The sequence below is a fragment of the Drosophila teissieri genome, chromosome 3L (assembly GCF_016746235.2).
Source record: "Drosophila teissieri strain GT53w chromosome 3L, Prin_Dtei_1.1, whole genome shotgun sequence".
Lineage (NCBI taxonomy): Eukaryota > Metazoa > Arthropoda > Insecta > Diptera > Drosophilidae > Drosophila > Drosophila teissieri.
In genome coordinates this window covers 11,980,647-12,007,668 of record NC_053031.1, presented here as the reverse complement: position 1 = coordinate 12,007,668, position 27,022 = coordinate 11,980,647, and the positions used below count along the sequence as shown (strand labels likewise).

Below are 27,022 nucleotides of genomic sequence, written 5' to 3'. Positions count from 1 at the left end.
TACTATTCAGTAAATTACCAGTTTAAGCATTTTATTTGCAATCAATTTTTATCTCTATACATATTCACAAAATGTAATTTTTAATACATCAAATATATCATATTCTTCCATTCCATTATAGACTTAAAAAGTACAATTAATCAAATGAAATGTTTTATTAATGTAAGCAATTGTTTTTTTAAGGCACACACTAAAACTGGCACTGTTTGTGAGAGAAAGAGAAATTTCGAAATATTGCTTAAGTAAGCTATTTAAATAGCCCACTCAAGTCCAATAAGCTATCGATATATCGTAAATCCGTGCGTCGCTTATCGCGTGCACTTTGGTCACACTGCAACACCAAAATCCAAGTGGAAACTAAAGCTGGGTGAATATCGATAGTACTCACAACTCTCTTGGGTTTACCTTGAAATATTCGGTATATCGATGCTGCCGTGAGTGGTCAGCTCATCTCCAATTCCAAGTGGGACACGCTTAACACTTTTTTTTTTGCCAATTTGCCATTAATTCCAAGCGTCCCAGCTGATGCAAAAAAATTCGCAACTTTGTTAAATGTGTTTAGCCAGGCTCTCGTCGCGATCCGTGGACTTTAAAGGCTCTTAAGCGACTGTGGGAGCTCCAAATCGCCCCATCTCCAGCCAAGATTGCACCCAAATCAGCGCCAGCGTCAGCAAAAGTTTCATTAGCAACTCGGTTATCAGCTGCGGAACTGAACTGAACGCCAGAGTTGGGCAATCAGCCAGAGCAGGGCCAGAAACCATAGAAACCAGTTGCCATGGCGAGTCCCAGGACGCGACGGGTGCTCCAGGAACTGAAGCCCCAGGATGAGAACTCGGTGGGTTTGCTCCTTTGTCCAAATTCACTGAAAAAGCTTCATATTTGTTTTTTCACCGCACAGAAATGCTTCGAGTGCGGTACCCACAATCCACAGTGGGTCTCCGTGACGTACGGCATCTGGATTTGCCTGGAGTGCTCCGGCAAGCATCGCAGCCTGGGCGTGCACCTGTCCTTCGTGCGATCCGTCACCATGGACAAGTGGAAGGACATCGAACTGGAGAAGATGAAGGCGGGCGGAAATCGCAATGCTCGCGAGTTCCTGGAGGATCAGGACGACTGGAACGAACGGGCGCCCATCACCCAGCGTTACAACTCGAAGGCAGCGGCTCTGTACCGCGATAAGATAGCCACCTTGGCCCAGGGCAAGAGCTGGGATCTCAAGGAGGCGACAGCCCGCGTAGGCAGCAACAATAGCTTCAGCGCAGGTGGCTCCAGCAACAGCAGCTACCAGTCGCGTCCCAGTGCAACAGGTTATGGCGGTAATGGCGGAAATGGAGGCTATCAGAACGGCGGAGGCGCTGAACCTGGAGGCTATCAGCAGTACCAAACGCAGGAGTTTAAGGACCAAAAGGAAGAGTTCTTCAGCAGACGTCAAGTGGAGAATGCATCCAGGCCAGAGTAGGCTCTATATGGCTTTTATTCGTATTAGCTTTGATCTAACCTAATGAATTATTCCAGAAACTTGCCACCGAGTCAGGGCGGAAAATATGCAGGTTTCGGGTTCACACGCGAACCACCACCGAAAACGCAATCTCAGGAGCTTTTCGACTCGACGCTGTCCACTTTGGCCTCTGGCTGGAGCCTTTTCTCCACCAACGCCTCCAAGTTGGCTACCACCGCCAAGGAGAAGGCCGTCACCACAGTCAATTTGGCCTCGACGAAGGTGAGTCCTGCAGCTCAATTCGTATACCTTTCAGATTTTGTATCTTTTTGCACATTTTCATTGATTTTGTTCTATTTAATGTAGATTTTGTTTTGTTTAAGTTTACTGTTAGCCTGCTGAGTAATTAAAAAGTAAATATGTCGTAGAACTTTAAATATGATAAGAGATAACATAATTTAGCTCCAGATATTAAATCGGAATTGTAGAATCCCACCTTAAAAGCAAAAGAGAACAAAATCTCTGAAGGCAAACCCCGTATTTCTTTGTTTATTTAATTGGTACACCTTATTGTTTCTATTATTTATTTGCATCTTTTTTGGTTGTAGATTAAAGAAGGAACTTTGCTAGATTCCGTACAAAGCGGAGTTACCGATGTGGCCAGCAAGGTCTGTAGTTCCGCTTCATCCAGTAAATCTTCTCCACACCCACATCCTTCTAACACATAACTTACAATCGCAGGTCACCGATATCGGCAAACGAGGCTGGAACAATCTGGCAGGCAGCAACATTTCGTCGCCGCAGGGCGGATACAACGATCCCAACTTCGAGGACAGCAGCGCCTACCAGCGCTCAAATTCGGTGGGCGGCAATCTAACCGGAGGATTGGGCCAGCAGAGCGGCGTTAGCGACAGCGACTGGGGCGGCTGGCAGGACAACGGCCACAACAAGTCGCAGATGACCAGCTCCAGCTCGTACCACAATCAGTTGAGCACCAGCAGCGGCAACGCCACCGCCGGCCTCACCCGCGATGCCGATTGGTCCGGCTTCGAGGCGTCGAACTACCAGAGTTCAGAGACCTCCTACCAGAACGCTCCGTCCGGCGGACCGGCTGCTCGCCGCAACATGAAGCTGCAGGACACTTCGCAGAAGCTAAGCGAGGGCTTCGAGAGCCTGGACGTCAAGAATGTGAAGCCCAAAACGGCAACGGCTTCGTCCGGCAACAAAGGAACCGCCGAGGATGACGCCTGGGATTTGCTAATGAACTAGAATCCGGGGCGAGCTCATGCGATTGTATTTTTTTGTATTCCATTCAGTTGTCAAGTTATGTCTCCTTTGTTATGTGTCTTGATGTCTGGCCGAGGCTGCTATGCGCGCATTTAATGTAACTAACTGAATTTTGTATTCATTCTTCAACTTCAAACATAAAGTGCAACTATTCCCGATTATTTCCACAGTTTAGACCAATTTTGTATAGATATACCTAACTAACGAATTACTTAGCCTAAAGTGTATGCCAGGATTCTGCGAGGGAAGCGAGATGAGAAAATACATATTATGTTAACATGTGTACACTTTGGATTTTTAATGGGAATATATGCTAAAATATTTAACAACTTCAAATGTACTATTTATTTGTCGAATTTAAGCTGGTTCCCAACTTGCTTTGAATGTAAATTTAAATTAAATTAAAAATGTAAGCAATGCAAAAAAAATATCTTCTAATTCAAAATACATGGATACATTTATATATAAATATTTGGATATTTTAAAATTTATAAATAAATTTCAAATAAATAGTGTTACCTTTCAATTCCGCGGTAAATATCGACAAATAGGGTTGTGTCACGGCTAAGTGAACCCCGCTGCATGTTAGGGTATTTCCGACCCCTCAAGAAGTATATCTAGATAAGCGTTCGTGGTCACACTGGCAAACCCAAAAAAATTAAAATTTAAGAGTTCTGTGTGAATCGCTTTAAGCCATAAAGTCGCCGAAATAGCGTAAAACCAGACGAACTCTTGAACAGCTCGACCAGTAGGTAATGCCTGCAGAAACAGTGCAAAAAGCTATTCAAGTTTATCACTTTCTTTTGCATATCCACATTTCATTCGCTTGCCTGTGTGCGTGTGTGTGTGTGTGCATGAAAATCGAGTGCAGAATCGTTTTTGCCAAATTGGCAACAATTTGCAAGCAATTCGCGAGAGATTTGACTCACACCCGGCTGGAAAAAGGCGGAGAATGCAGAAAAGAATGTAGAAAGTGTGTGAGAGTAGAGCTTGAAGACTTCTTCAGCTGAAGCTACGCTTGCCAAGTAGAAAGTTCGAGTTGCTGGGGGAGACTCTCTCCTCATTTCCCTCCACTGCCCTTCCCCTCTGCTGCGATTTTTGGAGACATGTGCGTGCGTGTGCGTGAAGCTGTGGGTTTTTCAAGGTTTTTCCGGAAAATCGCTGGCCTTCAAAATTAGCTGCGAAAATCAATGGGATGTGCGGGGTCCTGAAAATTGGCACCTATGTATTGTGGGTTTCCAGCCAAGAAGACGATGACTTCATCGCGGGGAAATTCGATACGTTCAGCTGGTTTATTTATCTTTCGCCCAGACATAACATTATAAACTTATGTGTATACAACACTTAATACCTCTTACAGGTGACTGTTTTTCCAATTGTTTGCCACGGAGAGCAAAATGAGCCGGCCATAAGAGCAGAGGAGCCATTAAACCAACACGTAATCCCCCAGAGAATCGGAAACCGAGCACACCCAGAGAAATCCTTCAGCTGCCAGTTAAAGAACAGAAAACTCGAGGTAAACTGTAAACACGAGTGTGGAGAATGGTCAGAAAGCAAGTTGGAATCGAACACAGTGCATCCTTAGCAGTAAGCAAGCAGCAGGATCAAAAGGAGCATAAGGACTATAAGCCAGAGGATCAGAAGCAACAGCACATCGACATCGACTTGACGCCCGATCCGGCCACTAACTTAAACTTCGCCCAGCAGGCGCAGGCCAACTATTCCGCCCGCACGCTAGCCGCCAGCTATGAGCACGGCCAGAATCTCGGCCTGCAACATGCCCATCTTAACAATACCACCACCAACACGCCCTATGATCTGTACGAGATCGCCAGCTCCGGCTCCATCCTGCCCACCGAGATCCCCATCGAGGACGAGGAGCGGCTGGAGCGCATCTTCAACAAGCTGGACCGCGACGGCGATGGCAGGATCGACATCCACGACCTGTCGGCGGCACTGCACGAGTTCGGATTGTCGAGCGTTTACGCGGAGGTGAGCTAATACTATTAATAGAACGATATGTGGAAGCCATCACATCCCAGCTAGCCATATCGAATGTAGCATGAATAGGACTTTGTAAAGTCATCCCATCGGAGACTCCCATGACTTTAAAAAATGTGTATTTGTCGTAGAGGACAAGTAATGCAATCTTGTTTGGCATAATTTACATACACGTGCCCGGGGCTCGCCATTTTCTCAGGGAACGAACAATGCCTTTTTCTAGTTGCTATTCCTCGCCAAACAGACGGTAGACGGTAGAGATCAATAATATGCGGCCTTGGCGGGCAAAAGTATCTGAGAATCTTAATTTATACAATGTGCATTGTTTGCTTGCTCTGATCAGGGCGAAACATTTGGCACGGCTACTGACCCTGGTCAGCTTGGCCCTTTCAATGTGTCATATCTGTAGTTGCCAAAAAAGGGCTTATTAAATCAAGAGAAATGTGCTGGCAGTCCGGCTAAAGGAGAGAAATCTATTTTTAAATGAGCACAATAATATTTCGCGTACAAATCTTGTTGTTTGACTAACAGATATGGTTCGTGGTATTATTAGCAACATTGTTTACATTTTAGCCAAAACAAACTGGTAGCTATTGGCCATGAAGCTATAAACACGTAGATAAATGTCCGGGACTAATACTTTTATCTTACGACTTTAATCCTTCTAGAGGAAACCCATATTTAAAGATATGTAAATCACCAGATTGTGAAATTACATGCAACAAGTATTTCGACAAGTCCCGAAAGCAATCAGAATGGGATTAGATAGTGTATAGAGGGTTAATGTGCAGACGACCGAGGAGATTTTTATGGTTTCCGCTGACGAAGCCCACATGATACCAGAAATTGATTTGTTTTCACGATTCAGGTCGATACTCATCACTCACAGTCATCGGCTCATTATGCGAAAGGCCTGCGAGTGTGCGACACTAATTTCCAGTAATATTCCGGCCGTGAAGCTAGTAAATTTTCCAGGAGCATCGCCAGTAATATTCCGTGCTTCTTTGCCATTACAGAAATTCCTCCAGCAGTCGGACAAGGATCAGAGCGGCAACGTGGGCTTCGCCGAGTTCCTGCATTACGTGCGGGAGCATGAGAAGAACCTGGTCCTGCAGTTCTCGCACCTAGATAAGAACCGTGATGGTGGGTGCTTGATTAGACTTTAATTGGATTGGTTTTAATGAGTTAATTAAATTACAGGCAAAGTGGACTTGGAGGAGCTGATATCGGCGTTCAAGGACCTGGGCCTGGACATTGACTTGGACGAGGCCAGAAATCTGCTCACCAGGTGGGTTAATTATCCTAGACTTTCCTAAACAATTGCTTATACATATGTGTGGCTTCTCATGCAGAATGGACAAGGACGGCAGCCTGAACATTAGCTTTAACGAGTGGCGGGACTTCATGCTCTTGGCGCCCTCAACGGACATTCACGACTTGATTAAATTTTGGCGGCACTCTACTGTGAGTTTACTACAGATACGTTGTGGTGTTTAGTGCCAGTTCCTGAGTTCAAGAAACAGAGAGCAGTGGTTCTTTAAAGGGGTTCCACTGGCCCTCTGGATTAGTTTTTGTTCAATCGCGTTTATTTTTATATGTCTATGTACACTAGTACCTGTAGCTGTTTAACGTTAACTAATTGCCAACTTTTACCCTTCTTATCCTCGCCCATATCCAAAAACAAAATTAAACCAACAAAAACACCTCACACACTAACTAACCAAAATGTCGATTGTAGTACCTACACCCACACTACTCCTGACTAACTGAGGAAGATCTGAAGGTACATATCCGTCAAGTTACATATTACGATTACCATTGATATTGTTGTAGACCCTCCCACGTAGAAGCAGGGCACTCGGGAACACATACGTACCTACGCCCGGACACTGTACACACCCATCACAACCATCAATACCAACACACCTATCACACCCACCGAGCAGAAAGGCTTTATCATCAGTCCCATTCGCTAATCAGCCACCAGTTATATTGCCTGCATGCGTATTATCTCGTAGTATTTTACCTTCACCCGGGCGACCATTTTTCAAGGACCGGAGCGCCCAAGAGCCGGAGCTTTAGCCATATCATGCCCACTCTCTTAATCACGCTCTTTTACCGGGACTGACGTAAACATTATGATTATTTCATCAGACTTTTTAAGCACCCGCTTTAGGGAAGTCCGTTTTTGATATCGTTCCGACCGCTTTTCGGGATAATTTTTACATTGTCATAAAGATCCAGCAGTTTTCGTTACACGGTGAGCAAATTTCATGCCCAACAGAATGCAGATCTCTTGTATTTGCATTAGTGCGTTTGTTCTTGAAAGTTTTCAAGACTTTAACAACGTAGGTTAGGTTTCCTTGATAGTCGAATGATGCCTAACTGGCCTAAATCTTTAGAACCCTTTTGGATGCATTGAAAGAGAGCTACCAACTGTACCGAAAGTCTACATACCATTGCTTTCTTTGTGCGTAATTAGAGCAAATCGTTTGAAAGTACTATAATGTTGATAAGTCTGACTGGGGCTTTTCGAAAATATCACCGCATTGTATAATTTCTTTCGGTGTGCTGTGGCTGGTGACGATGTCATCGCTTTGTTGTCTGCGTAATCATTTTGTTTACTTTTATCTTTTTTTTTTGCTCACTGTCACTGTTAAATTCCACAATTTATTTCAATCCCTTGTAACTGGAGAATCAAATCAAATGGAGGCCCCACGAGAAAAAAGTACTTGCCATTTAGATGAATCCCAAAGGCGGCGATCGTCTGGAACCACTTTTTAAAACCTGCGATTATCAGCTGCGGGTTTTTTCTGCGCTCTTTTTATTTTACTTTTACTGTCGACTGTGCAGACTCGAAATCTTAAGGTCAACCGGCTCCAGGAGATTGTTGCCAAGTCGACTTAGGGAGGCCCGCTTCTCGGCAGCCGGTTTCTGGCCGGGATCTGACTTAGTGAACTGCCCGGCTAGACAGGTCCCGTTCCGCTGCTATTTTTAGGAATTTAACGAGCATACAGGTCCGGAAGAGCAAAGGTCTTGCATTAGGCTGATGAACGCAATGAAAGTGGGCAATTCGAGGCCTGCGCACTAACTGGGCTCTAATTAAGTTGCCAGCAATACCATGATTGATTCGCCCAGAGCGATGGGACGCATTCTCGCGCCGATAAGACCAGACCCAGACCCATGTACATGCGAGTATATGTATTTGCTTTGTCGTTAGCATGTTGCGAAAAATTTGTGCACCAATTGCGCGCTGTAATCACTCTTGGCCAAAGTCCGCAGTCTAGAAGTTGTAAGTGTCGCGCACTTGCGGTACTTTTCGAGAACTCCAGCGGCAGCTGCAACCCAACTCTAACCAGTGATTGAACTCGCGAGCTCTCGCAGTGAGCTAACAAATTAAATATTGTATAAGTTTGTGGGCATAATATTTGTAGTGTTATATCTGAGTGCCTGCGGTTTGACACGCAGTTAGTAGTTGGACAGCTCAATTCGCCAAGTACGCGGATGATACTTGCCTGCCTGACTATCATAGTATAGTATCAAATCATATAACTCAAGTGTTTCTGGGAATTGCCGTTCATTACTCGAGACATTGGCAATTTAATGCCGATGGGGGCTCGTTAAGTAGGCAATTGAATAGCACGCCCGGTGCAGCCCACCAACCACATCTGTGTTGATTGGACATCGTAAACTAATTCCAGCTGGTTAAGGTATCAGTTACTACTGGAAATGATCTCGCCAGCGACAGGCCCTAAAAAATGGGTGTGTTTTGTGTTTTGTGTTTTCCTCCAGCTTGCTGCTGCTCTTATCTCGGTGCAATAGTCTAGAATCTTGTGGTCAGAGCTCAGTTTTCAATGACCAGCTTGTTGTTTCACTGTTTTCTTTTTTTTTTTCGCAGTGATAAGAGCCAGCCACTTCCATTTTGCGTTTCTATAAATTCTATTTAAATTTAAACTTGTTTTCTGTTGACGACACGCGAAAAGTTCCCGCGAACCTGTCGCTTTAATCAGAGAACTTATTTACACAAGTGACGTATGCATGGTAATGAAGTGGAGCAAAAGTTTCCGCCGCCTGTAAACAATTCAGATCACCTCTGGAGAGAGCGTCATCCAGGCGCGGAGGAGCTAATAAAGTCACACGCCCGTCATGTGGCTATCAACCGGGCTGGGTGGCAGACCCTCGAGATGATGATGGTGCCAAGTCGGTGGGTCGGTCGGTCGGTCGGTGTGATCCGGTTTGGCATGCGAAAAGTGGCTTTGTGATAAAGAATCGAAGCGGCGGGTAAACAATAACAGGCAAATAAATGCCAAAAGTGTCTGGCCCATTGGCCAAGGGTATCGTTTATTAGCCACTTTTCGCGACCCATTGTGTTGTGATCCACAGCAGGGAAGGTTGGGGAGAGTATATTCACTCCAAGTTCCCTAAGCGGGCTTATCATATTTCCCATAAATTCATTCTTCAATGGAAATCTGTACAATGTATTTATAAACTATATAAATATTTTACTAGCAAGCATAATGAATGGCGAGTATTGAGAAAGTAAAATAATACGTATAATATCTTACGACTTCTTGAGTTATCAGGCATATATTTCAGTTAGGGTATCCACATCTTCGACCCCTTACTCCCAGACACGCACTTCTTGGTGGTTTGTTGTGGCTGTCAAAGAGAGCGGGTAAACCCATCGCGGGGTCTGGGAAATGCGTGTCAAACAGGCCTAGGCAATGATAACTAATTGGCAAGAAGCCGATGCCCATTCTGGCGGGGATGGGGTAGGTTCTCGTGGTAGGGGTTGTTCAGAGGCCGCACGCGCGCTGCCCCATCGAAGTGGGGAGGGGATAGAGAGAGCAGGGGAGGAAGGCGTGAAAAGCACCGAGGTGTACTTTGCTCTCGCGCAGCTACACATATCGCGGAGCTTCGGCTGCGATCGCCGACGCTCTTTGGGTTCGGATTTGGATGTGGTTTCGGATTCGGTTGCGGATTCGGGTTCAGTCTTCAGTCGGCTGGCTCCCGCGTTGGTTGTGCGCGCGTTGTACCCTTTGAACGCCTTAGAAAACCAAAGGCCCCTTGCCCCTGGAGCGTAGTTATATAATTGAGCTCGAGCGCTGTTCTCCCTCGCGACAAGTGTGAATGCACAATTGCAATCAAGCGAATCGAGCCCAGTCTGGCATCCACAAGATAGTGTATCTTGATGTTAAGAAATCAAATAAGCAAAGCCAAAGAGAGCTGCATCAGATATTTTGTAACTGTTTGCCGCGAGTGAAAGTTTGTAATTGTCAATTTTAAAGAGTGAAAGCCACATTCCGCAAAGATAGGCGGAAACGGACACGAACATCGGCGTTTGAGATCGGAAGTGAAACAGTGCAAACTCGACAAGATGCTGCGGAATAGCACATACCAGTACAATCTGCCCGTCGATTACCACAATATTCAGCAAATGGCAGTCGCTGGCGACATGATGGAGGATTTCGTGGTCATATTTCGCGATATGATGGGACGGGTACGTTGCTGACGGGCCCCTTTTACAGTCCTTTGTAGGCTAAAGTTACCCAGAACCCAATACATTATTGTATATGTGACCAAGTGCAGCGGAAGCTGACTCATTCGCCAATCATTTGCTGTGATTATCTTATCGTTTGTGTGGTTTTCCCCGGAACTTCAACGGGGATTGCCATAAGGCAGTCTCTGCTCGATGTGACTTACCCAATAATTCGGGGAACAGTTTAAAGCCAATAAAGTAGGAATCCCGAAGATGTTTTGGAGAAGCCATTGCCTTTGTTTCGCACTCCCTTTAAAGCCACACATGTGTGCTATTTTGATGATATTTCCTCCCTGTTGTGCACCTAAAAATAACCGCTTTAAAATGTCTGCGATTGGTTTCCCATTCAACTTCGCAGCTGTTGCAATTGTTCGCTGCACTTGTGCACTTACACAATAATTCGTTTGGTGCCGCGTCGTGGTATTTGGTATTCGGGTTTTTAAGTTGCCCCACGGACGTTTAAAGTCGCCTAGCAACAGTCGCTCCATCGACGGATGGCGGGCCAAAAACGCGCTCCGTCGGGTGACGTGCTGATATGGAACCGGTCTGCACCCCTCCCCGCCATCGCCCAGCAGGCAGACTTTAACTTTTACGATCGGCGAAGACGACATACTTTACTCAGCCACACACATGGCACTTGGCCTAAGATTTGCGTTTCGCGTGGCTCTCCTGCTCTGCTCTACTCTCTTGCTCGTGTGTGTGTGTGTGTGTGTATTTCTGCCAACTTGTTGCTAGGCGCCTGCAAACGTCACGCTTTTGTGCTCTTGGCCAACAGGGCGTATGTGTGTTAACGCGCTGCAGCATAATGTGAGTGTAACAAGTATACGCACTGTGGGCGACTGACTGAGTCAGCGCCATGTGATTGACCCGCTCCCCTTGGCTCGTTATCCATGATGGCTCGTTTGGTCAAGCCCCCACAATTTGTGTGACGTGAGCACTTTTCTCTCTTTATAAACGTGTTGATATTTACATTACACTGATGTTTACTTTGAAAGTCGCTGACGTCGATTGGACGGATTTAACCAACGTCAAGATCGCCGCCACAAATTTCGCGGGCATGAGTCAAGTTCATCAGTCGGTCGATGATCCACTGTACCTGCCATATATACCTTAAAAAAACCCAGATATCGGACTGCAACGGCTTATAGCCTTGCTATCTCGCTTGATCGGCCATTCAAGCGTATTCGCCTTGAATTTGAGTTAGTTCATTAGTCCAAGGCGTTTGAAAGCTGGTAAATGGCTCTTAGTAATCAAAGATGGTTCATTCACGGTTGCGGAAAACCCAGATAAATCGTTTGTTAACCTGTTTTCTTTGCGACCGCGACTACTCTACTTTCACGGTCATTTCCACGTTCGTGCGCCAAATTCACGGCTGACTTATAAATAGATCATTGTGTATAAAAAAAGCTCTTTTTCGCACTCATGTGACTCGAGGTGTATATATCAAATATATATATACATATATCTCAAATCGAGAATGATAATTCCATCAGCAATGACGTTGCACTAAGAGGCCCATTTACATTCCGGAAAATTTCCATCGCTCTTTTCGCCTCGGATTAATATTCCATTTCGGTAATTGGCCAACTAATTCCCACAATTTTCTGAATGGAATGCCCATGTGATTGCTAGTCGCTAATTGTGAGTGCAAACTGAAGTCGTTTTAAATGTTTAAGTACACTTAACCCATTCAGTGAACTTATACCCCCCATTTTGCCATCATTATTTGCCGCCAGAGGTTAAAATTCACATTGCTCGAAATTGTCACCGTGTGAATGTGACAAACACGCAAAATGATTTGGCACATCAAAAGCGGATGTTTTCACCGGCAAACACTGGATATATCTTGCTCCGCTAAATAGATAAACAAATCACTTGGCTCCTGTTATTATTCGCATGTCTATTGTCCAAATTAGTTTCAATGATATCAGGTCGCTGGGGGGGTTGAAAAGTGTAATAACCTTTTATATTCGCAGTGAGCCTCTGGAAAATTTCTTTATAACGCTGAAAGTGGTTTTCAATCGGATTCAGTTGGGTTTTTGCTCGCACGAAAGCTTCGTGCATCACAAGACTTGATAATTGTTATCAATATCAGACAGCTTTCCGGCTATCAGCGGCATTAATTCAATTTAAAGCCAAAAGCTGTGCAATTCATACGAATTCAAATAATATTTCACTTCATTCCGGCCCACTTGGCGTTCGTTTTTTAAGGAGAAAGATCCGCCAAATTGCACAACCAATTTGTTTAGGCGACAGAGAGACAAGAGGCGAGCCAATTATAATTATTTTCGGGGTAGGGCGCACGTCTGAAGAAAATCCGCAAGTCGAGAATCGAGAAAATAAAGTACATGGTTGCGGCACGAACCAGATATATATATGTATGTGCATAGCTGCATATGTGTTCCTGCACGAATGGCAAAACTAATGTGAATGTGAATGATATAACTTTTGTTTACGGCTCTTGCATCGCTCATTCTTGCCCGCTTCCGCAATTCCCACTGGTCGGGTGATGGGGATTTTAGTGGCGCGTGTGGATTGCCCAGTCCGCCCATCGCATCACATCACTCTTTTGCATTCTGCATGAGCAGCCTGTATTATTATTCAATATTACCGCACCTGGTTGCATCGTTTGGGAAATAGAGATAGCAGTCGGTGCTTAGTTGGCTTGAAATTATGGCGCTAGAGGCTCTTAAAGAATTGCTGCACTTGGTGGAAGAAGTCGAAGAATGTCGCCTCCCCGAGGAAGTAGTAGTTCACGTAAATGAATGCATATTTTTATTTTATATCTATCCGCTAGAAGAACTCGAAACTCATCTATATTAAATCCATTTTTCCCTTAAATAGACTAGCATAGTTCAAGTTCTCTAGTTGTAGCACAAGTATTTTAATCGCTTACCTTTGGATTTTTGCAGTACCTCGACATTGGCGAGGATATGAACGTACCTGATGACTTCACACAGAAAGAGATGCAGACGGGCCTCTGGTGGCGACACTTGGTGGCCGGTGGCATAGCTGGAGCAGTTTCCCGGACGTGTACAGCGCCGCTGGACAGGATTAAAGTGTACTTGCAGGTGAGTTTACCGCGATACCGGAAGTATTTCTCTTAAAATCTAAACAAACGAATTCTGCCAACCAGGTACAAACACAAAGAATGGGAATCTCAGAGTGTATGCACATCATGCTGAACGAGGGCGGATCGCGGAGCATGTGGCGAGGCAATGGCATCAATGTGTTGAAGATTGCCCCCGAAACTGCCTTCAAGTTTGCTGCCTACGAACAGATGAAGCGACTGATCCGCGGAGACGATGGCAGCCGCCAGATGAGCATCGTGGAGCGTTTCTACGCGGGCGCTGCGGCAGGCGGCATTTCACAGACCATCATCTACCCCATGGAAGTATTAAAGACGCGCCTGGCGCTCCGGAAAACGGGACAGTACGCGGGCATTGCCGATGCGGCGGTCAAAATCTACAAGCAGGAAGGAGTGCGCAGCTTCTACCGCGGCTATGTACCGAACATCCTGGGTATCCTGCCTTATGCCGGCATCGATTTGGCGGTATACGAGACCCTCAAGAGGCGGTACATTGCCAACCACGACAACAACGAGCAGCCCAGCTTCCTGGTGCTCCTGGCGTGCGGCAGTACATCGAGCACACTCGGACAGCTCTGCTCCTACCCGCTGGCCCTGGTGCGCACCCGGCTACAGGCACAAGGTAAGGCATTTATTCAGCGGTATTATTGCTTCTATAGTAATGCTATAATAATTTTCGTATGTCCACTTGCAGCCGCCGAAACAATTGCCAATCAAAAGCGGAAAACGCAAATACCCCTGAAGAGCAGCGACGCGCACAGTGGCGAGGAGACGATGACGGGCCTGTTCCGCAAGATCGTCCGACAGGAGGGTCTGACGGGGCTGTACCGCGGCATCACGCCAAACTTCCTCAAGGTCCTGCCGGCGGTGTCCATCAGCTACGTGGTGTACGAGTATACGAGTCGCGCCCTGGGCATTAAGATGTCGTGAGATGTCTGTCCTAATCTCGCTCCTATCAGGTTAACTCGGCTCGGCCCGGCCACCCGTCTGCGGCCCCGCTCTGCAGGGCGGATCGGGCTGCGGCCGGGAGTGCGGCTGGTGATCCGGCTGACGCTGTGCTCCATTTTGTATAGTAGTAGCGTTAGGTTAAGTCGGCTCGGTCGCCACTCGCTCTCTGCTGCAATGAGACAGTCTCGTGCTGCTTTCCTTAAGTGTAAAACAGGCCTCTTCCACGTTCTGGGTTATCCGTTTTAAGTTTTTATAGTTGAATTAGTTTGGTTATTTTCTTAAAATATAAAATAAGTGATACTATGGCTAATTTATTTATAAACTAAACGCAAACGAGAAAATGCAACATTTTGGCGCGTGACGAACGCGAGCTAATCCCAAACAAAACATTTCTTAGGCTATCCTGCGACCTACAAGTAGGTTTAGGCCACTCTATCTCTTAAGAGCTAATTTATTTACAATTGTACGTAGGCTACCTTTGCTGAGGGCAATCGCGCTCAGTGAACTGCTAAAAAAAACACACATACCAAAAACGAAACCGGCTTCGAAAAGTTTCACGGGTGTTTAGTTTGTCCCATCCGACTGCTTTCGAAAGCGAATTAGCTTAGCGTAAATCAGAGTGAGCAGAGTGAAGCAGGCTGATTGTGAGGAGGGATAATCAGATATCTGAAATCGAGGGATAGACTCGGATGGACTTGGCAGCGTTTAAGCTTAAACACAAAAGACATTAAAACTACGATGTACTCGTTTTTGCTTAGATTAATGGATTACACAAAATAATGAGAAACACTTAACGTTTACAATGTGATGATAATAGTTTATAATATACACATATACATATACATACATATACCTACTAAAATACCGACTTGTAAGCTTCAAATAGCTGTCGCAGTCTTGAGCAAGTTCGGCGGCGAGGCTGAACATTTTGTAGCATTTTATTTGTTAAGTTTAGTAACACTTTCTCTTAGATCGTATTGCAATTGAAGCCAACGAGATTAATTGTGACTAAAGCTAACAAACAAAAACCAACACAATACCCATACACCATGTAATTTATTTGATATATCATGTGAATCTGAATCCGATCGCAAAACCGACCAATCTTAAGTTCAATCCTATTTTATATATAACACTGTAATGGTTCTGAATTTAAAAGTATATGTATAATTTGTACCTTACTCTTAACTAGCCAAATTGAATTTTGTACGACTGTAGTGAAAATAATGACTTTTTAAATATGATTTATCACTATCCCAAACGAAAGCATTTTAATGAAGTCGAACACATTTGAATCATTTAACCCATTAGACTTGATCATTGAAAACCACGCAATCATTATTCGAGTAAATAAATACAAAGATTAAAATGAAATCAACCGCAAAATTTGTTTATAATTTCTCAGTTTTATGTTCTTAATTCCACAGGCTTTTCCGCTCTAGTCTGAGATCATTTTAAGTTTGTCCTCTGCATTTTGATAGCCATAATATCAAAGTTAATTGAGTGTCCCACGAAAATGTTACACAGAATATAACTTTCTACTTACTTAAAGGTCTTTCCAAGATGATAAGATAAACAATGAATGGTTGACAAAGTCTATCTAGTCCATGAGCAAATCGAAATATTAATGAAAGTTTGAAATCAACTTGAATATTTTCCAGGCGATGAAAACATACTTAACATATTTAACTACGAATATATAACTACAAATACTCTGATATACATATTGTTATATTTTTGTACGTTTAGCTAATTTTTAAATAAATTATTTAATGTGACTTATAAGCCCGGTTCCAGTTACAAATAAAATGCAAATTATTACAACTGACCGCTTGCATTTTAAGTGGATTGCATATAAAGTTCATTGAAAATAAATAACTATTTAGTGTCAAGGAAGCGCATGTAAATATTTCTATTTATTTCGAAAACAAATAAAATCTTCAAAAAATATCGAAAGTGAACACCGATGACCGGTGGTACTAGTTCGGAACTCAATACCGAATATTTATAATGCGCCCAACTGAACGATCGGTGCTATTTTTGGAGGAGGAACGTCCGCCAGCTGTTTCCCCTACTCAGCGGCAGTGTGGTGATCAGAAAACGCGGACGATACCACTTTTTCAGCCGTTGCACCGAAAATCTGAATATCTGAATTAAATTTTACATAATTTGGCATCCACATGGAGTTCGACGCCACGTACCATGAGATCTGCTCCACGCAGACCGTCCAGTCGGAGAGGAGGGGCTTCTTCAACGAGTTCTGCGTGGACGTGCGGGATGCATGTGGCGACAAGTGGCTGCGCAACTACTTTGGCAAACTGAAGTCGAATGCAGCCCGAGTGCTCTCCATCTTCAGCGATCGCGAGGTGTGCGATCCCGTGCTCGGTGTCCTGGAGCATGTGCAGCCGGTGTTCAAGCAGAAGGATGCCCTCTTCTCAGCCCAACGCCGTGCCCAGGCGGATAAGCTCTACCTGATGAGTGGCAGTCCCCGTGGCAGTAACGAGGCCGAGGAGATCAGGGAGCTGCTGCAGCAGGCTCTCATGGCCGCCAATCTGGCCGTGATGCGTGCTCCCGACCGGAATGCAGATCCTGTCATTGATGATGGCCTCACCTTGGCACTGGCCTACAGGTCGAGGGCTTCCATACTGATCCGCTTGGGCGAGGGCGAGGCTGCTTTGAATGACCTCAAATTGGCCATCAACTTTGGACTGGAGCTGAAGTCCAGTGTGGATTACTACTTGAAGATGGCCCAAGCTTATGCAGGTGGGTCAGCCAGGAGCAATCCAATAGTATCATGCTAATGGATACCCTTTCATTTCTAGTCATGGGAGAACCTGCCCGTGCTGAGATCTCACTGAAGATAGCTGAGAAGATGCCTGGCTGTGATTCCAGCCACATTGCCCTGTGCCGCAAGGAAATAGCTGCAGTGAAGCCGATGCCTAAAGAAGCCTCATCGGAACAGGTGCCACAACTGGCACATGGCGAGAGTGCCGAAATGGTTGGTGCGTCAAAGGTGGTGAGGCTGGTGGAGACCAAGGAGAAGGGACGTTTTGTGGTGGCCAACGAGGGTCTGAGAACCGGCGATGTTCTGCTCTGTGAGGAGCCAGTGGCCGCCTGCTTGGAGCCCACATACTATGGCACCCATTGTCATCATTGCTTCAAGAGGTAAAGCACACTATAATTGGAGGTGTGGTTGTAAAAATATCCAAATCCCATAAATTACAGGTTGCGCACTCCGGTTTCCTGCCTCCATTGCTCGGGAATCGCCTTCTGCTCCGCCCAGTGCATGGGCGAGGCCTGCTCCAGCTACCATCGCTTCGAGTGCGAGTACATGGATCTGATGATCGGTTCGGGCATGTCCATCCTGTGCTTCATCGCCCTGCGTGTCTTCACGCAGGCGCCCAGCTTGGAGCAGGGCTTGGCCACCGCCAACCTGCTCTTCGAGCACTTGTGCTCCCACGAGGAGGAGCGCCAGCCGGAGGACTACTTGCGGCGAACTCTGATGTCCGGCTTCCTGTTGCGCATTCTGCAGAAGTCACTGTACTTCGGACGTCGCAAGACTGAGGGCGTAAATCCCACGGCCGTGGAGCTGCAGGTGGCCACCGCTTTGCTGGGCCTGCTGCAGGTGCTCCAGTACAATGCCCACCAGATCTATCAAACCCAGGTGACCGAGGAGCACCGATTCGATGGCAGTAAGACGGTGTATCTAGCCGCCGGCCTTTATGGTACCGGTTCCTACTTCAATCACGAGTGCTGGCCCAGGTGGGTTTAATTTGTGTACCTTTTATTGAGATCGTTGAGGATCCTTCTTACAATTCCAGCACCGCCTGTCATTTTGTTGGCAAGAAGCTGGTCCTCACAGCCACCAAGCCGCATCGTGCCAATGAACCGGTGGCGGTGAACTACGGACCCATTTTCATCAAAAATAACTTGAAGGAGAGGCAGCGTTCCCTGCGAGGACGCTACTCCTTCAGCTGCAACTGCATGGCCTGCCAGGAGAACTGGCCATTGCTGCAGAAACTGGACAAGCAAGTGCGCTTCTGGTGGGTACTAGCCTCGCTATCAATTGCTAAGCCTAACTTGAATATTTAATGTTTAAAGGTGCACCTCAGCCAACTGCTCTAACTTGCTCAAGTTCCCCAAGGACTTGGCGAAAGATGTGCGTTGTCCCCGCTGCCGCAAGAACATCTCGCTCAAGGAGAGCGTGGCAAAATTGATCAAGATCGAGGAGTTGTATCGCGAGGCAGCGCGGGCCATGGAGGCCCAGAAAACGGGAGAGGCTATCGAGCTTTTCAAGGAGGGACTCGAGATGTTCTTCCACGTGGCTGCACTGCCTCACAAGGACACCATACTGGCGCAGCAATCGCTCCACAAATGCTTGTCCGATACTGGGACCACTTTCAGAAAGGAGGGAAAGTGAACGAAAACTAGTTAATGGCTTGTGCATGTATTATTAAATCGTTTTTCTACTTGAATGCAAATTAAACTTCATTTTAATGGTGTATTTAATTGTTGTAAATGTTTTTTTTATTTATTTTTAAATTACCCGCGAAACACCATGCTAAAATCTAATTGGAAACGTTATTCGGAATTTTCCAATTAAAATAACTTCTGTAATATAACGTTCTGTTACGTGTCTGTTAATGCCAACGAATGTAAGTGGTATCTTTCGGAGATGCGGCCACACTGCAGCCGAGTTGTTTTGAAATATATTTGGTTTTGTTTTTCCGGCTAAAATGTTTAAAAAACTCAAGCCCGGTGAAAGTGAGGAGGATGTTCTGCGAATGGCAGCCGAGTTTAATGCAGAGCGAGCCAAGGATCCCAGTTTTCAGCCTGCAGCAGCTTTTGTGTGTATGGACAAAGGTGCGTCCAGATTCCCTCCTTCTGCCAAAAATGTTTAAAGTATATTTATTGTTGATTTCTTTAACTAATAAGCTCCTAAGAAGTCTATGTTTGCCCAGAGACGTGAGCAGGCGAAATTGGGACGTGTTACCTCCGCTACGGAAAAACAAGAGGAGCCAATTCAACCAGTGCCCAAAGAAAGCGTCCCAGAGACTCCAACAAGTGTCCCAAAAGAACGTGGAACGCATGTCAGCCAGGTTCTGCTCGATGAAATCCAGGAAAACATTCTGGGCGATGTGAAGGGCAGCAAAATGAATCCCAGTTCCCTAGGCAATGTGCTGGGCGAACTGGTAGAAAGAACTGAGGGAACCAGGAGACCTGCCTTCCCAGAAACTACAAAGGTTGTACTATTGTATGCTTAACTCGTTATTTATAATGATTTTTATGTTTTAGGTCGATACCGGCAAGCCGCTTAGCATTTTCGCCAAACAACTTTTAGGAGCAAAGTCTTTTAATGAGAAAAACTCAAAAAACGAGTCGGATTCACCGAGAAATGATACAAGTTCCATAATAGAAGATGCTAAACTGGGAAAGGAGCTGCACCAGGAAAACCTAAATGTACTCAAGCGAATGAATGAAAAAGACATCTTGGCAGAAAAAGAAAGCTTGCTGGCCTCTTTGGGTAAATAAGTGCCTTTCCGTTAAAAGTTATTTCAGTTGTACTGTAAATATTGCTTTGCAGATCCTTCATTGATCGCCTTGTTGTCCAAGAAACGTCAAAGCCCACAAAGTACAAAGCCGCCCAACCCGAATTCACCTAAGGTAATAGAAGCCCCACCCATGCCGACACAGTCTATTAAAGCCCATGATCTACAAAATGCTGCTTTACCCGATTGCAATCCAGCTCTTGAGCTATTGCAGCAGAGCGACAAAGGAAATTGGGTTAATTTCAATCTCGTCGAGGAACATAAATTGGCGTGGATGCGGGATATTCCCGCTCAGATAAGTGAACTAAAGCCGGGAGAGCAGTTCAATGCTCGCTTCGATTGGAAAGGTGTGCTCTTGCCTCACACACTCAAGGATCAGGATGCTGTGAAACAACTAGATGAGCGAGAACTTTATTTACATGGCGAGGAGGCAGATCGTCCCGGCTACGCACTTCAAGAGCTGTTTCGATTAGCCAGGTAAGCAACGGCTAGATATCTGCTAAAATCGGTTACTTATCTCTCGCTTCGTTTTGTAGATCCACTGTCTTACAGCAAAGATTATCAGCCTTTGGAGCCATTGCAGGGATCTTTAGCATCTATAACCAGGGATTCTATGATCAGGTGTTGTCTCTACCTATATCAAAAATATTCTTTCTGCTGCGCTTTGGGCTCGATGACAATGCCCCTGCACAACTGGAGGTTGTTAGTCGAGCTCTTGCCAACCTATTTTTTAACGAAACCGACGAAGTGCTTCTTGATCATATTCAAGACAACGCCTACTGTCACTGGCAACCAACCCTAGAGGTTTTGGGGAACGGCAGTGATGGCAAGGGAGAAGATACAGATACCAACTCCATAGCATTCCTGCAGCGTTACATGAAGCTGCTAACCACGAGTAAATCTGTACGCGCGGAAGTGAATGAAGATGAATCGGAGAGTCGGACCTCCATGGATGACTTTCAACTGGCTGAAACAGATCTCATGGACACTCTGCTCAGAACAAATATATTGCAAAGGATTCGGTAATCAATGAAGTGTCTTAGAGCTAGAGCTATTTCTAATAAGATTGTCTTTTATAGTTTCATTTTGGACTCTGTAAAACCAGATAATAACACAGTGGAGTCCTGTCTGAAATTACTTATAAGGATAGCTCGTACAAGTACCAAAGTGGCTCGTCAGTTGGCCAATGAAAGCTATCTTATAGATACACTCTTTAAGCATTTTCTACCCTCTTCGAGCGGAAGCAATCAGTTCTATGGCCAGCCGCAGGTTCTATTTCTAAAACTGATTCGGGTGTTGATTTGCCAACACCTTGATATAGCTAAGAGCTTTTCTAAAGGAGTCCTGATTGTGCGTCTTCAACAGTACTTATTCCTTCAAGACAATAAGGTTTGTATGCATGCGCTTTAGTGAAAGTAATTTTATTGACGGGGATCTCTTTGGCAGGTCCAGATGGTGCGCGTTCAGATCGAGGCACTGCGCAACCTGCGCTGCTTGCTGCTCCTGGGAATCGTGGATCGGGATATATTCAGGTTGGTTAGCGCTACCCAATTAGTACTATTATCTCTTCCCATATGAATTTCCCGTTGACGGCGATGTAACACTTGACGGTTTCATAAGCGGTGTCACAGCCATCTTTGCCCTCTGAAAGGAGCTTCAAAATGTGATTTCGTTATATTATTTAAATCAGTTTGCGTACTCTTAGTTCCACAGGCACCGACCAATTCGTTAATAGTCTTGTGTATTTCCTCGGGCAAAACCTCCATCAGTGCTTCCAAGTGCATGATGTTTTGTGAGTCAATCTGAAGGAAGAGTAATTTTCCATTACTTGGAAATTATTTCAAGTCTTGTAGAGGTCACATACCAATCCGAACAAATCAAACATGCAGTAGAGAAAACATTTGATCTCAGGATCCGTGGGCAGTATTCTATTTTTCACCGAATAGTCTATGATTTCTGATGTGAAGGGTATATAAGCTATTGCTGTTGGATTTCACACAAAAAAAAAACCACTTACCCAGGGAAGCTCCTGTCTGATTTAGGCATCGCATTCGCAGTTTTCTCACTTGCTTTATGATCATTGGATTAATTTCCACCTAATTACGGTCACAAAATCTAATTTAACGTTCAAACTCGCGGTAGCAAATACTTACTCCTTGATTAACAGGAATTAAATCATAGATTACGAGTAGCGCTAAAATAAGGCTTAAATGCCTTGCAGCCATTTTTGCTTCTACCCAAAAAGTGTTAAGTTCCAACTGAGAATTTTTTAGGCTGCGGCTCATTTTTATAGCCAAGCCGAGCTGCAATAATGACTATGATTTTGCGTAATTTACAGGCAGTTCCTGCCCGCGCTGCGACAGCTACTGGACTGGCATGGCAATCACTGCGCTTTCGATGGAGTGGGCGGATCAGGGCTGGTGCGCCAACACGCAGCCGCCCTGCTGGTCGCACTGGTGGCCAGTGGCGAGAGTGGAGCGTGCGACGTTGAGGGACAGAAGCTGCTCGTGGAGCCGCTTAACAACTGCTGCTGCGGCTGGATGCATACTGCTTCCCGTGTGGCGAAGATTAAAGATGTAAGTTTCTTTGAACTCACTAAAACTAATTCCTAATAATCTGTACTTCAGTTTAGCCAGATGACACTTCTGAGCGCTGCTCTATATGCTGTAGGCTGGTTTTCTCGGAACAGCTTGTTGGGCACCACCAGTTTCCAGCCCTTCCTGCGCAGCATCCTCCCGAAGTTTGTGCAGTCCAGCGGATTTGTTGCTTGCGTACATGACCTAGTGTAAGTTGATCGTGCTAGAGCTTAAATCACACCTAATTTAATTGCTATATTCCAGCAAGGGCTCCATAATGCTGAAACGCCCCATTGATCGGCGCCACGTGCATGCGGCGTTGCCTAACGTGGGCGCAGTGCTGATGCACGACTACGGACCGCAGTTGATTGTCAGTGAGACGTATCCGGTGAACTTATTGAGTAACCTGTGGGCGCTGCTTGCCGTTTCCCTGGAGAGCGGTGAGAAGTCATTGTTCGCGGCGCTTATGCAACCTGCGGTGCTTGAACCTCTGGCCGAATATCTGCGCCAGCTGAGCACCCAGCTGAATCGCGTCCTGGCCACCAACTTCTATGCCCGCAGCGAGCTGAGGCTTATCCATCAGCTGCTCACAACAGATGGAATGGAGATCTACCTGGAGCGACAGCAGATGCTGCAGTTGGTTTACAACTACCTATGCTGCCTGTCCACTGCCCATGCCACGCAGATCAAGAGCATCTTTGAGCGCTTCATTTTCAATGGCGATTTCGTCAAATTGGACGAGTCTAGCCTTAAACTGCTGCAGCAATCGTGTCTGGAGATGGTGTATCCTCACATAATAGCTGTAAGTAATCTTAAGTGATACTTCATTTGGATTCTTTAATATAAGTATAGCATTTATTTAATATGTTATTGCGAAGTTAATTTAAAGTTTTTCCACTTAATAAATTTCAGTTAGATAGAAGCAAACCTTAAGTCTCGACAGACTCAGGAGTAGCATTAAGTACAAAAGCTAAGAGACTTATAAAGTTTTCAAGCTTGCAATTTCTATTTCCCAGCTCAGCGCCGTCGTACAATGTCACATTTTCAATGCATATTTATTGATTTTGCTTACTTCTTTTCCAGGACAACTCGGAGCCGTCGCTATCCTTGAGCTACACACAAGCACCCATCCTGCCAACAGACTGGCCCTTTTTTCAGCTCCGAGTTATCCTCAGCAATTACTTGCAAAATGTGCAGCAGCGTCCAGCGGCTATATACTCAGGTGAGGACGCTGACTCGAGCTTTGCTTTTCTTGGGAATAAATCATGTTTTTCTTTTTTTTTTTGTCTATTAAACAGAAAACCAGGTGGTCCGCATGACGTTGACTTTCGTGCGGCAATTGGAACGAGAGGGACTGCAGATTGTTAGCTCGCTGGAAAAGCTTATGTACCTGATGATTGCCTTCATGGGGCCGGACTCACAGTTCCTGGATCCGGATTTGCATGACTTGCTGCGTGATTGCCTGATGGATTTCTACAGGGAGAATGCAGCCCATGAATTTGACTTTGATGCCGAACTTGTGGATAAGGCGAGATTTGAACCGCTTTACTATCTGTTTGTGGAACATTTTGAGGCGGCCAGCTATGGCGATGAGCTGTTTAGTTCACTGGTGCTGGTGCCTTTGGCACAAAAATATGATAACAAGTGGCGAAGGCGTCTCTGGTCTGAGCATGTTCAGGCAGTTCGTTTCATAAACTGTGATGAGACTTTGGTGAGTGAAAGGATGTAATTTAAAATGAAGATAAACTTGATACAGTTCGATTTTGCAGCTGATGGGTGGACTGTCTGCATATTTGGAGCCCGTGGAGGAGGAGCCTTCGTTGGTGAAACTGTACGGCGATGCATTGGCGCAGAAGATGGTTCGTCCTGGGAGCATTGCCTATCGGATAGCTCAGCACCACTTCAACCACTCGACGTCGGTGCATAAAGCCACATTGTTTTGATAATCTGTACATTAATTGCAGATAGGCGCTCTTCACGCGACTGCGATAAACGAACTTAATTTCGGAATCCAAAGTCGTTTTCATGTGACAATACTCTATTTATAAAGCAAGCTGATTTGGGTTTATCTGCTCACTGTTGAAAGTGCTACCTCGCTTTTCTTTTGAGCTAGGTCCATCCAACTGTTGGGTAAAGTTCTGTCTTAGGCAAATACATACTCCAATCTTCTCTTTGAAACGATACATTTTCCTAGCTTCAGAGATAGTTCCAGTTGACTGCATAGCTAATTACTGGGAATTCCACAGCAGGCAAGTCGCTTATCATTATTGCACTGCACTTTGGCAATGGAGAGCACGGCTGACTAGGGCAAATAATTACATTTTCGGATAGAGAACTTCTATGTTGTGTAAGAGAAGGCTTTTTGGGCTAATTACGATGGGCCAACGCCAACTGCGTGTGACAGGCCAACAATTGCAGAGCATTTCGCTATCGCACTCAATTAATTAACATCGTTTGACTTATTGACACATGGGCCACGACAACTTGCCTCTTCCTTGCGGCTTCGCAGTCGTAAGCTTTGACGGCTGATAAAATGTATGTAATTAAAATGAACACAATTGAGGGGCCAGTGCTAATTAAATCATTTGATCTAAGTACTCGTGCATGTTGGTTTTTCGTTACTTTCCCCATGTATGTCTTTATACGTATGCCTTGGGCACCACCACACACCCTCACTTGGCAAATGACTTGTCACGGGGCTTTCGTTTGACACATGGCGTATGCGCAACATTGGGCCACATAACTCAACTTTCGCATGATTTACCCCCATCGATTTGAAGAATTGCGCACCGCGAGGCGCCAGCCTATGAGTGTTTATGTGATAATTGCCTTTAAGTGACCGCTAATTATTCCACAACTGCGGGGTGTTAGCGTGTTCCGTAAATATTTGCGTAGACCTCATAAATTTAAGCAACGCTAATCTGTTAAGTCAACTGAAATTAAATTTCGATCGAATGGTCTATTAATAGGCAGTTCAAACTTGATTGCCACTTGAAAATGATATGGAGAGTGGTGCATAGATACACGATTTCAAAGCTAATTGCACTGCTATCGCCGACTCCTTGAACAGTAATTATGGCTTTATTGGAAAAGAATTTTTATTTTTTTGTTTATAATGGTTTGTAAACTTAAATAGGGCACTTACATATATTAATATTTTGAATACTAAATAACTTTTCAAATGGCGTTTGCCTTGCACCACAAAGTCAGCAAAGTGGGCCAATGGTTTTTGTGATACGGAGTCCCAAGGCCTCGCCGAGTTACATTTGCCCACTTTGTGGGTAGCCGGCCAAATTCCCAGATATTTGTGTATGTTCGCCGGTATCCGGAGTCGCCCCTTATCTGTGATAAAAACATTCGAAACAGTAGATAGCGCGCTCCCAATTATTGGAGCCACTCGATAGGACTGTGCTCGCCTGCTAATGAAAACCTTTTGGCCAAATATTTACATTGCATGCACTTGACCAAGAAACCGGTTTTGATTGCTGCCTTCCTCTTGGGGGGAATCCCCTCCTTGGCAAAATATTTGCCCCTTTTCATCGCCAGCCAAGCGAAGCTGTGTTAAAAAGTCATATCTGTCTCTTGTATTTGCTGGTAAACAGCTGGTAAATATTTGAAATAAGTCGCAGCGGAGAAACAACTGTCAAGTTTGAAAAATTACTTTTTAAGACCTCCTTTTAATAAGCATTTTTGCTCTTCAGCAAGTTGAGTTGTGAAAAGCAATTTATGTCACTTTCATGTTTTTTGGCCACTTTGAAAAACACGTTTAAGTGAGGAAAGATATTTAAAATGACTCCAAAGTATAAATCTAAATAAACGCTTAAATTGTAATATTTAAATAATTGTATTTAAGCACCGTTTAAGAACTGTGAATACATTTAAAGTACAGAATATACTTTAAGTATGCATGGTATTGCAGAATACTGTAACGAAATGAATTGTTTAAGTATTTTGTTAAACATTTTCTGTGCAGCCCTTCAAAAGGTGCAACTAACACATACATTTTCCTGCAGTAATTATTTTCCTAACGGTGATTAACTTGAATTTTCTCCGGTTGTCGCGTATCTAAATGCAAGTAAACGACTCGCCTGCCTGAGTCATCTAGCAACTCATTCAGATGGCATGCACTTTCGGATGTGGATGTATCAAACATTTGTAGGGGTGCAAAAGCCACCACCAAGGTAACCCCAACCCCAAACTGTATCTGAATCTCACAGAAGCCACGGAAACCAAAAACTCACTCAACACAACTTCAGTTGCGCGCGTGTGTGAAATGTAATTTTTGTGCCGCACATTTGGGCAACTTGGGTTTGGGTTTGGGTTCAGGTTCGTTTGATCTGCCCATATATCTCCCTATATACTATATACGATATACTATATAGCTCGTTATGCTGTCGGTTGGTTGCGAATGATGGTTTGGTGGCTTGGTGCCTCGCGAGCATTTGTTTGTTCGCCGCATGCGAGCGAGACAACGACGAGCCGAATTCGCCGCAATCGCTTCTGATATTTTGTGGCGATCGCCAGCCGAGTTTGCCTCAGTCAGTCGTCGACTCTCTGCACGTGCGTTTGGATAGCTATAGCCATAGCTCCTCATCG

The 27,022-nt window shown here is 45.0% G+C and overlaps 5 protein-coding genes across 8 annotated transcripts; 4 read left to right on the top strand and 1 right to left on the bottom strand.

The window, feature by feature from the left end:
• The first annotated feature begins 285 nt into the window (after positions 1–285).
• Positions 286–3,010, top strand: LOC122616410 (ADP-ribosylation factor GTPase-activating protein 1). The gene is made up of 5 exons (XM_043791849.1): positions 286–835; positions 899–1,455; positions 1,516–1,720; positions 2,047–2,106; positions 2,180–3,010. The coding sequence occupies exons 1-5, from the start codon at positions 776–778 to the stop codon at positions 2,705–2,707; spliced, it is 1,410 nt and encodes a 469-aa protein (XP_043647784.1). The 5' UTR covers positions 286–775; the 3' UTR covers positions 2,708–3,010.
• A 326-nt stretch (positions 3,011–3,336) lies between these two features.
• LOC122616153 (probable calcium-binding mitochondrial carrier CBG00135) lies at positions 3,337–14,604 on the top strand. 4 transcript variants are annotated; one of them, XM_043791485.1, is made up of 8 exons: positions 3,337–3,477; positions 4,086–4,717; positions 5,743–5,869; positions 5,927–6,014; positions 6,079–6,190; positions 13,178–13,336; positions 13,402–13,975; positions 14,048–14,604. In XM_043791485.1, the coding sequence occupies exons 2-8, from the start codon at positions 4,268–4,270 to the stop codon at positions 14,281–14,283; spliced, it is 1,746 nt and encodes a 581-aa protein (XP_043647420.1). In that variant the 5' UTR covers positions 3,337–3,477; positions 4,086–4,267; the 3' UTR covers positions 14,284–14,604. The 4 variants fall into 4 exon arrangements, with proteins under 4 accessions (XP_043647420.1, XP_043647422.1, XP_043647423.1 ...); XM_043791487.1 differs by having other exon boundaries at positions 3,345–3,473; XM_043791488.1 differs by lacking the exons at positions 3,337–3,477; positions 4,086–4,717; positions 5,743–5,869; positions 5,927–6,014; positions 6,079–6,190 and adding an exon at positions 9,719–10,226.
• Positions 14,605–16,399: 1,795 nt separating this feature from the next.
• Positions 16,400–18,805, top strand: LOC122617494 (SET and MYND domain-containing protein 4). Its single transcript, XM_043793376.1, has 5 exons — positions 16,400–17,064; positions 17,124–17,466; positions 17,527–18,063; positions 18,123–18,344; positions 18,403–18,805. Exons 1-5 carry the CDS (start codon positions 16,482–16,484, stop codon positions 18,719–18,721), a joined length of 2,004 nt encoding a protein of 667 aa, XP_043649311.1. The 5' UTR covers positions 16,400–16,481; the 3' UTR covers positions 18,722–18,805.
• A 174-nt stretch (positions 18,806–18,979) lies between these two features.
• Positions 18,980–24,436, top strand: LOC122615657 (RNA polymerase II-associated protein 1). The gene is made up of 13 exons (XM_043790697.1): positions 18,980–19,164; positions 19,237–19,544; positions 19,597–19,825; positions 19,886–20,327; positions 20,387–20,872; positions 20,930–21,239; positions 21,297–21,382; positions 22,189–22,426; positions 22,478–22,635; positions 22,691–23,228; positions 23,510–23,648; positions 23,725–24,137; positions 24,196–24,436. Exons 1-13 carry the CDS (start codon positions 19,038–19,040, stop codon positions 24,367–24,369), a joined length of 3,648 nt encoding a protein of 1,215 aa, XP_043646632.1. The 5' UTR covers positions 18,980–19,037; the 3' UTR covers positions 24,370–24,436.
• LOC122615658 (general odorant-binding protein 69a) lies at positions 21,357–22,179 on the bottom strand. The gene is made up of 5 exons (XM_043790698.1): positions 22,004–22,179; positions 21,868–21,946; positions 21,715–21,806; positions 21,550–21,652; positions 21,357–21,494 (listed from the first exon to the last, which is right to left on the bottom strand). The coding sequence occupies exons 1-5, from the start codon at positions 22,133–22,135 to the stop codon at positions 21,394–21,396; spliced, it is 507 nt and encodes a 168-aa protein (XP_043646633.1). The 5' UTR covers positions 22,136–22,179; the 3' UTR covers positions 21,357–21,393.
• Positions 24,437–27,022: the final 2,586 nt, after the last annotated feature.

Excerpts from the sequence above, each read along its gene's own strand:
- LOC122616410 (XM_043791849.1), top strand. The coding sequence starts at position 776 with ATGGCGAGTCCCAGGACGCGACGGGTGCTCCAGGAACTGAAGCCCCAG. Across the intron at positions 836-898 it reads AGCCCCAGGATGAGAACTCG|AAATGCTTCGAGTGCGGTAC; the intron begins GTGGGTTTGCTC and ends TTCACCGCACAG. Across the intron at positions 1,456-1,515 it reads GAGAATGCATCCAGGCCAGA|AAACTTGCCACCGAGTCAGG; the intron begins GTAGGCTCTATA and ends GAATTATTCCAG.
- LOC122616153 (XM_043791485.1), top strand. The coding sequence starts at position 4,268 with ATGGTCAGAAAGCAAGTTGGAATCGAACACAGTGCATCCTTAGCAGTA. Across the intron at positions 6,191-13,177 it reads AATTTTGGCGGCACTCTACT|TACCTCGACATTGGCGAGGA; the intron begins GTGAGTTTACTA and ends GGATTTTTGCAG. Across the intron at positions 13,337-13,401 it reads GGATTAAAGTGTACTTGCAG|GTACAAACACAAAGAATGGG; the intron begins GTGAGTTTACCG and ends TCTGCCAACCAG.
- LOC122617494 (XM_043793376.1), top strand. The coding sequence starts at position 16,482 with ATGGAGTTCGACGCCACGTACCATGAGATCTGCTCCACGCAGACCGTC. Across the intron at positions 17,467-17,526 it reads TGTCATCATTGCTTCAAGAG|GTTGCGCACTCCGGTTTCCT; the intron begins GTAAAGCACACT and ends CATAAATTACAG. Across the intron at positions 18,064-18,122 it reads AATCACGAGTGCTGGCCCAG|CACCGCCTGTCATTTTGTTG; the intron begins GTGGGTTTAATT and ends TTACAATTCCAG.
- LOC122615657 (XM_043790697.1), top strand. The coding sequence starts at position 19,038 with ATGTTTAAAAAACTCAAGCCCGGTGAAAGTGAGGAGGATGTTCTGCGA. Across the intron at positions 21,240-21,296 it reads TATTCCTTCAAGACAATAAG|GTCCAGATGGTGCGCGTTCA; the intron begins GTTTGTATGCAT and ends TCTCTTTGGCAG. Across the intron at positions 21,383-22,188 it reads GTGGATCGGGATATATTCAG|GCAGTTCCTGCCCGCGCTGC; the intron begins GTTGGTTAGCGC and ends CGTAATTTACAG.
- LOC122615658 (XM_043790698.1), bottom strand. The coding sequence starts at position 22,135 with ATGAGCCGCAGCCTAAAAAATTCTCAGTTGGAACTTAACACTTTTTGG. Across the intron at positions 21,947-22,003 it reads TAATTCCTGTTAATCAAGGA|GTGGAAATTAATCCAATGAT; the intron begins GTAAGTATTTGC and ends GACCGTAATTAG. Across the intron at positions 21,807-21,867 it reads TCAGACAGGAGCTTCCCTGG|AAATCATAGACTATTCGGTG; the intron begins GTAAGTGGTTTT and ends CCTTCACATCAG.